Source organism: Capsicum annuum, chromosome 3 (assembly GCF_002878395.1).
Source record: "Capsicum annuum cultivar UCD-10X-F1 chromosome 3, UCD10Xv1.1, whole genome shotgun sequence".
Classification (NCBI taxonomy): domain Eukaryota; kingdom Viridiplantae; phylum Streptophyta; class Magnoliopsida; order Solanales; family Solanaceae; genus Capsicum; species Capsicum annuum.
The window spans coordinates 193,551,909-193,560,455 of NC_061113.1; the positions used below are offsets into that span (position 1 = coordinate 193,551,909).

At 33.9% G+C, this 8,547-nt stretch overlaps 1 protein-coding gene across 2 annotated transcripts; it reads left to right on the forward strand.

Annotated features, from left to right (window-relative positions):
• Positions 1–1,560: 1,560 nt before the first annotated feature.
• Positions 1,561–6,612, forward strand: LOC107863435 (monocopper oxidase-like protein SKS1). Of its 2 annotated transcripts, none has more exons than XM_016709341.2 (9): positions 1,561–2,280; positions 3,069–3,178; positions 3,549–3,819; positions 3,909–4,047; positions 4,589–4,955; positions 5,291–5,656; positions 5,748–5,826; positions 5,923–6,125; positions 6,205–6,612. In XM_016709341.2, the coding sequence occupies exons 1-9, from the start codon at positions 2,125–2,127 to the stop codon at positions 6,302–6,304; spliced, it is 1,791 nt and encodes a 596-aa protein (XP_016564827.1). In that variant the 5' UTR covers positions 1,561–2,124; the 3' UTR covers positions 6,305–6,612. The 2 variants fall into 2 exon arrangements, with proteins under 2 accessions (XP_016564827.1, XP_016564828.1); XM_016709342.2 differs by lacking the exon at positions 1,561–2,280 and adding an exon at positions 2,362–2,870.
• The last annotated feature ends 1,935 nt before the right edge of the window (positions 6,613–8,547 follow it).

An 8,547-nucleotide genomic window follows, 5' to 3' on the forward strand; every position in this document is an offset into this window, starting at 1 on the left:
ACTTTATCTTTTAAAATTTCACAATAAAATACGGCTAAACACACATTTAGTATAAAATAGGCTTGACCATTTTAGTGGGCAACATATGAACACACATTTCGGGACGGAAAATTTTACCCTATGCTTCACATTCAACGCGATACGTGTGGGAGACATTTAATTTCTTGCCAAGTAGACTTATTAGGCCCCTTTTCTTAAATTTCCATTCCACTTCTTCTAATTTTATTTTTCTTCCACAAAGTAGCTTTTGCTCAATTTTTTTGAGATATTATTTCTTAATTGTTTTTATATCGTTCTTTTTACTATCTTTTTATTTTATTTTATTTTGGTATAATTTTTGCTTAATTATTTTGTAGACGTCTAAAATAGATTAGTTTTTACAAGTTGAATCATCATAATTATTTTTTCTTTTTATTATTTTCTTTGTTTATATTGAATGTTTTTTTATTTGAAGTTGAATCCAATAGCTTAAGAATAATGATTTATTTATTTTATCATCACCGTATTTTGAAGAAAAGAATTATACCAAAGACCCAGAAAAAGAAATACTTTCTTCGTTTACTTTTATTTGTCATTGTTTCGTTTCTCAAGGTCAATTTGACATGATTTTAAAACTAAATTGAAGTTGATTAATTTAATATTTTAAATTTAAAATTTAGATGGTTGAAAATAATACGAAAAATACTATAAATTGTAATTTTTTTGTTAGAGTTATGGCGTGAATTTTATTGATCCGGCCCTGCCAGTTTCGAGATGCGGCCCATGTTTGTGATTTTTGTGGGGTCTATGGTGGTAGCATAGGGATCGGGGCCATAAGCCCGATCTTGGAGCCCACCACTTATCCTATTGGGGTGCGAGGGGTATGGACCAATATGTTTTTGGGTTTAGGACTTATTTATATGCACGTATTATATAAGTGCGTTTAGTGGATTGTTTCGGGTAGTTTTATATACACGAAATTGAGACTATTGTCTCCATATTGTATTCCTCTCCTTCATAGTGAATTTCCTCTGCCTCTACCCATGATTTTCCCCGCAAGGGTTTCCACGTAAATCTGTGTGTTCTTCTTGTCATTCTTTTGCTTGTGATTGCTTAATACTGTTCGATTTATAACATTTCTCATATCAATACGATGAAACAATAAATCTTAAAATATTGATAAAAATTTATGCAGTTTGACCTCGAGAAGCAAAATAGTGACAAGTAAAAGTGATCGGAGGAAGTAACTAAGAAGAAGAAATGTCCAGAAAAAAGAGAAGAAAGAAAACACTAAGTGAGCATTTGGTCATAATTTTTTTTTTTAAATTGCTTTATTTGGAATCATTAAAGTTGTAGTTGGAGTTAGAATCGTGTTTGATCATACTTTTTGCATTAAAAACGTAGAATTTAAATGTATTTTTAAAAAATATTATATTTGATTTAAGCATGAAATCTAATTTAAATAGTGCTATTTATAAAAAAAATAAAAAATAAAAAAAAAGCAAAACTAAAAATAAGATTTTAGTTGTTTTTAAAATTTTAAATCATATTTAAAACTTTCACGAGTAAACACTTATTTTCAAATAAAAATAAATTGAAAAACTTTCATGGTGGATCCTAAAAAAAAAACATGCAACAATGGAGAAGGAATACAATGATTAAAAAAGAAGAAAAAATGAGTTTCCGTGGATAGCTCAAATACACAACCATTTTTCTATAGCTCAAATACGCGACATATTTCTATAGCTCAAATACACAACCAGTTTTTCCTTTTTTGGCTTACTCACCGTTCCTCTCTCATTTCCTTTCTCTCTACCTATTTGTTTAAGCCAATTAAATTACTCATTTGATGCTACAAACATTTGAAAAGGAAATGTAAAAAACCCTACAAACCACACATACCCCCAACCAGAATAAACAAAAAGACAACAGAGGTTTTAAAAGACTCAGTCCTGCTTCTTCTCTCCTCTGTGACTCTTCACACTTTCATTTCAGATATTATCCCCACTATTCTACACACGCTACCAATCTCTTGTAGAACTGTTTTCACACACTCAAGAAACCTGTTACCAAATTATTTCTCTGTAAAAAAAATAAGAAAAACCCATAGTTTTCTGCCCAATTTGTTTTAGCATTGAATCAACAATGGCTTCTTTTTTTATGCGTTCCAGACTTGTGCTGCACCGGGTGTGTTGTTGCATTGCTCTGCTTTTCACTCTCTGTTTCGCCGCTGACCCGTTTGCTGAGTTTAAATTGGAGTACACTTATATCACTGTTTCTCCTCTTGGCGTTCCCCAGCAGGTTAATCCCCCCTTTTCCCTCCCTCTTTCATTTTAATGCAACTAACATTTTTACAAAATAATCATTTTCCTCCTCCCCAGAATGTTCCCAATTTCAGCAACCCAATCGAATTCTATTTTTATTTTTTTGGTCTTGGACTATTGGGTTTCAACCTTTGGGTTGTGTGTGTGTGTTTAATTTAAAAATTTAGTGTTTTGTTGATGCTTCAGTAGATGAAAAGGATTGGGGTCTTATTCGAGATACATGTCAATTTCAATTTTTTGCTGATACCTTTTTTTATGATTTTGTTCTTTATGCAGTAGTTTCATTTTGTGGGTAAAAGTTTGAAGGGACCACTTAGGGTGTTTTGATAATCCTGATTTAGTAAATTGAGGTCTACAGTCCATTCTTTCCATTCTTTTTGTTTTGAGATCAAAATACTCAGAGTAATTTTGATTTGTTTAGTTTACCTTATATCTGGGATTCATCTCAAAATTGATTTAAGGTTCTACAAAATTTTCTTGCATAGTTTCTACATTAGTTATGTGATTATAAATTGGATATGAACTCCAGAGGTGGATTTTGGGACCCAGGATTTAAAACATGAAGAAGTAAGCACACCACCAAGTTAACGGGGGTTCAACATATACTCTATTTTATACATAAAAAGTAATTTTAGCCATTTATAATTCTTGTAATTTTCCACTTAAGGGGGTTCGGATGAAACCCCTCGGGCATAACCTAGCTTCGTCCCTGGCGAGTTCCCGTTTTGTTATTTAATAGACCAATGATTTGAGATATAATTGCAGGTTATAGCTGTGAATGGAAAATTTCCAGGTCCTGTCCTTAACGTTACAACCAATTATAATGTTGTGGTGGACGTGAGGAACAAATTGGATGAAGATCTTCTTGTCACTTGGTAAGTTTCAAGTACTCCCTCCCTTTCATAATAAATGAATTGTTGGATTTTGGCACAAAGATTAAGGAAAAAGCATTAAAGACATAAATTTAACACAACTTTACATTTTTATCCAAAAAAAGAAAAAGTTGACCTTGTAATATCTTTTCAGAAGTTAATTGGTTGTCAAATCATAAGGGTAAATTTGGAAAAAATTTCAATGATTCACTTATTTTGAAACACCAATAAATACCCCAACAATTCACTTATTCTGAAACAGAGGGAGTATAATCTTAAATGTAGTTGCCACACATAGGAAAAATGAGTGTTGAATTATGTGATATTAAGTGCTCTTCACTTCTGTTTTTTTATTTTTATTGAATCTTTGCAGGTCCGGAATTCAGATGCGACGCACTTCCTGGCAAGATGGGGTTCTTGGTACAAATTGCGCCATCCCTGCTGGATGGAACTTCACTTACCAGTTTCAAGTAAAGGATCAGATTGGTAGTTTTTTCTATTTTCCTTCCATCAACCTGCAGAGGGCAGCTGGTGGTTTCGGTTCTTTTATTGTCACGAACCGTAATATTATCCCTATTCCCTTTAGCCCTCCGGATGGAGATATAGTGATAATTATTGGCGATTGGTACACTCGCAGCCATAAGGTTAGTATCTTTTCCAGTTCTATTTCTCTTTCAAGAAGTATGGCGTATGAATTTTCTAGGAACAATTCTGGTTTACTTTCAAATTATAGGCTTTGAGGAAGGACCTTGATGACGGAAAGCAATTGGGGATGCCAGATGGAGTACTTATTAATGGAAAAGGCCCATACAGATACAACACGACACTTGTACCTGATGGGATTGACCACGATACAATAGATGTTGATCCAGGTCAAGCTCTTTAAAGCTTGCTAAGTCTCAACTTGATATAATTGATTGATTGTCCTTGTCCTGGCAATTTGACAGAAATTGGCTGCTTAGTTATTTAGTTATGATGTTCATCAAAATTCATCTGTCCAATTGGGATTGTTCTCTGATGACCTTTAGTGGTCTTTAGCCTATGCATTCTTGAGTATACAACAACATACCCAATGTATTCCCACAAAGTGGGGCCTATGCATTCTTGAGTATAACACAAGGTTTCACATTAGGGAAGTGATTACAATTCTTTTGGATTTTTTTGATGTTCAACTTTTGTTGTCCTTTTTGAACCTGTATATCAGCGTTCATTCTTTATCAAACTTGTTGAAAGTCGAAGAGCAGTTGATGGCATGTAAACTCTGTGAAGTAGCAGATCTGTGAAAGCTGTTAGATTATCCATTTAACCTTGTTATATTACATTAACATCTTATCAAAAAGCAAGTAATATGAATGTTTCTGCTGTTTGACATAAATCTTAACCCTATGTGTGTGAAAATATGTTGTACTGCAGGCAAAACCTATCGGGTTCGGGTGCACAATGTTGGAGTCTCTACTTGTTTGAATTTTAGGATTCAAAATCATAATCTACTCTTGGTGGAGACGGAGGGATATTACACTTCACAGCAGAATTATACTAGTGTAGATATTCATGTTGGGCAGTCTTACACATTTCTGGTTACCATGGATCAGAATGCAAGTAGTGATTACTACATTGTGGCGAGTGCTAGGTTTGTAAACCAAACAATCTGGCAAAAAGTAACTGGTGTTGGTATTTTGCATTATTTCAACTCCAAAGGAAAGGCAGCTGGCCCACTTCCAGACCCTCCAAATGATGTGTATGACACATCTTATGCACTGAATCAGGCAATGTCCATCAGGTTTCTTACTGGTTCCTTTTTATACTTATTGATTTCACTATTTCATTTAATGAATTGGATAAATGCTTCCTTAAAAATTTGGAAACCAGCTCGTTGAAACTAAAAAAATGGATAGCCATGACAAAGAAGGAATTATTTCAACATCAGAGAACTGAATTTTGTGGCATATACTTAGTTGGACGCCATGTATGTTTTCATTGGATGCTTTAAGCTCACATGTCTTTTATTTGGCAATACTCCCCAGGGCATCTCAAGCAATACAAATTGTTATACTTGATTAGATGACTAATTTTGCTGTTTCATGCCATTGAATAATCTGATGCAATGTTCTGTAGGCAAAATGTTTCTGCAAGTGGAGCTCGGCCGAATCCTCAAGGATCTTTCCATTATGGTCAAATTAATGTCACAGATGTTTATTTTCTAAAGAGTGTGCCACCAGTGTCAATTGATGGAAAGCTTCGAGCTACCTTTAATGGGATTTCATTTAAAAATCCTGCCACTCCAATGAGGCTTGCTGATGTATACTATGTGAAGGGTGACTACAAGCTTGATTTCCCGAATAAGCCAATGAATAGACCACCCAAGGTGGACACGTCCATTATCAATGCCACATACAAGGGATTTATAGAAATTGTATTGCAGAACAATGACACGGTAGTCCAGAGCTTTCACATGGATGGCTACTCATTTTTTGTTGCTGGGTATAGCTTCTGCTGAAAAAAGTATCATTCTAGTTTTATGTATCTTCCCACTGAGTGAATGTTAATGTAATTATTTGCCTATTTTCTGCAGGATGGGTTCTGGAGAATGGACAGAGAACAACAGGGGATCTTATAATAGGTGGGATGCAATTTCCCGGTCTACAACTCAGGTTTGTCTTGTACTGTAGTCTTTTCTTATTTAGTTTGAGAACTCGCAAGCTCCCTATAACAGGGTAGGATTTATTTACTTGTTCCTGTTTGTTTAGGTTTTTCCTGGTGGATGGACAGCAGTTTTGGTATCTCTCGACAATGTTGGGGTGTGGAACCTCAGAGCAGAAAACCTGGACAGGTGGTATTTAGGGCAGGAGACGTATATGCGAGTCATTAATCCTGAAGATCACAGCAACAAGACAGAAATGCCGGTGCCTGAAAACGTTCTTTATTGTGGTGCCCTTGCATCTAAGCAAAAGTATGATATCATCTCTTTGTCAGTTACATGGTTTTGGTTACTCTTAATGCACCCCTAATTTATCGTTCATATATTTCAGGAAACAGAAAGCATCTTCAGCGACAACCATATTTGGAAGCTCAGAGCTATATTTTACATTGCTGTTGGTATTCTCTGCTGTTATCAGTTTTCTATTCTAGAGTGCTACTTCAGTTGGTGAAAATATTTAAACAGCCAGAACTGGGAATTCACTTTCTTGTAGGATGATGAGCTGATAGGATTCGTGTTTTTTATTCTTTTTTTTAAACCTTGAGAAAGTTGATTAACATTAGTTTGCACAGTGTCCCTTCTATTTCATTTGTTCTGAAAAAAAAATTGTGCATTATGTGAAGCCAACTTACTGACAAAATTTAACCTGTGGGATCCATCATTCTTTGGTTCAATTACTTCATAGTGATGGTGCCCAACCCTTGGGGTTGTTATCATTTATCCTTTACTTTTGGATCAATTGTTATATGTTCATTTTCCAGTTCTAGTTTCTTCGATCTGTTGAGATAGAGTTGCATGCCATTCTATTATTATTTTCTGGTAGTTTTCAGCCTCTTGCTGCTGTCAAGTTATATTAACATGCTAGCAAAATATGTAGAGGTTCGATCATTGCAAAATTCTAAAACAAATCCAATTTATATTCATGATCAAATACAACTTCAATTTAAATATTATTTTTATTTTGAAAATAAAATTATTTCTTTAAAACTTCACAATAAAATATAGCTAAATACCCGCTTAGTGTAAAGTAAGCTTGACCAGTTAGTGGGTAACATATGAACACACATTACTCCACATATTTTTCGTTACTCAATACAGAACCGTTTTCTCCTTTTAGGCTTACTCACCAGTCACCCATACTCCCTCATTTTCATTACCTATTTTTTTAAAGCCAATTAAATTACTCATTTGGATACTACAAACATTTGAAAAGCAAAAGCAAAAAACTCTGCAAAAACGTACACATCCTCCACCAGAATAAACAAAATGACAAAAGAGGTTTTAAAAGACTGTTCTGCTTCTTCTGTCCTCTGTGATTCTCTTCAGTCATCCATTTTTGATGTTGAGCATCAGTCCAATTACTTTGCTTCTTCACACCCCACCTTTGAAGCAATGAAGTGCTGAACCAGAAACACGAGTTACCACTATTCTAGGTGTGTATAAGATGTATGAAATACGTAAATAGCCACTTTTAATATCTTGCTATCAAATATTAGCCCACTATTTTAAATGCTATTAACATGTCGGCTCTCTCTTGACACAGTTTTGAATGAAAGTATTCCCAAACTAAAATTTAAAACAGTTTTCAATGAAAATATTCCCAAACTAAAATTTAAAGGATTAACAAGTGGAATACAAGGAAAACTTCATCAAGTTCAAAACCAAGGGTTGATTCATGGGGTTCAAATCTTTGTAAGTTCAAAGATAAGAAATGATTCACGGGATTTAAAGATTTGTTGGAGTTCCAAATCCAAGAAAGCATTGTGGGGTTCACACCTTTGTAAATTCAAAATCAAGAATAGATTTTGGGGTTCGGATCCTATGATAGATTCATGCAATTCAAATCTTTATAAGTTTAAAATCAAAGAATAATTTATAGGGTTCAAATATTTTTAGGTTCAAAACTAGGAAAAGATTATGCAAATTAAACCTTGATATTTTTAAAAAGTTTTGAGTTGCGACATTCTTAAAATAGTTGTATTGTTTGATACTGGTGATGACATGTATACTTTTAGGCGCAATTATCCTCACTTAATAATACGATTTCTATCAAATCCTTAATTTATGTGAACACATAGTTAAAAACGAGCAACTGATCAGCTTTCAGAATAGCTAAATTATTTTGGTAAAAAAGTTCAAGCAATTAGTATGACAACATAGAAATAAATTGAGCACCAGATGGCCGAGTCATATTTATATGGCAAATAGTGGCTTGGGTTGTAAAATTTATTTTTGCTAATAGTGGCCCTTTTTTTTTTTTTTTTTTTTGGGGTTAGTTAATAGTTTGTTAAATTTTTTCCCTTCATTTGGGCGTGTAATTTAAAGGAAATTCCAGAAACAACAAACATAAAACTACAAATAAAAGAGACCATAACGTCATTGTCACGATTCAAATGTACGTCAATGGCATTCACCTCATTCTTCGGTGGAAGAACCAATGACGCTGAAAACATTAATCAATACTTACGAAAATAAAAGCAACTAATTGCATCAATAATTCAAAAATAAATTCAAGATCTAAAATAATTAGGAAAATTGCGAAACATACTCCTAAATAAATAATCATATCTACGACTCAATAGTCGATCAAAAAGGGGACGCAATCCCAAAAACTAAAAGGAAAAATATAAGTCTAGGATAGAGGACTAAATCATCCAACAGGGATTCACGGTGG

Coding starts and splice junctions, on each gene's coding strand:
- LOC107863435 (XM_016709341.2), top strand. CDS start 2,125: ATGGCTTCTTTTTTTATGCGTTCCAGACTTGTGCTGCACCGGGTGTGT. Junction 4,048..4,588: donor TACAATAGATGTTGATCCAG/GTCAAGCTCTTT, acceptor GTTGTACTGCAG/GCAAAACCTATCGGGTTCGG. Junction 6,126..6,204: donor GCCCTTGCATCTAAGCAAAA/GTATGATATCAT, acceptor CATATATTTCAG/GAAACAGAAAGCATCTTCAG.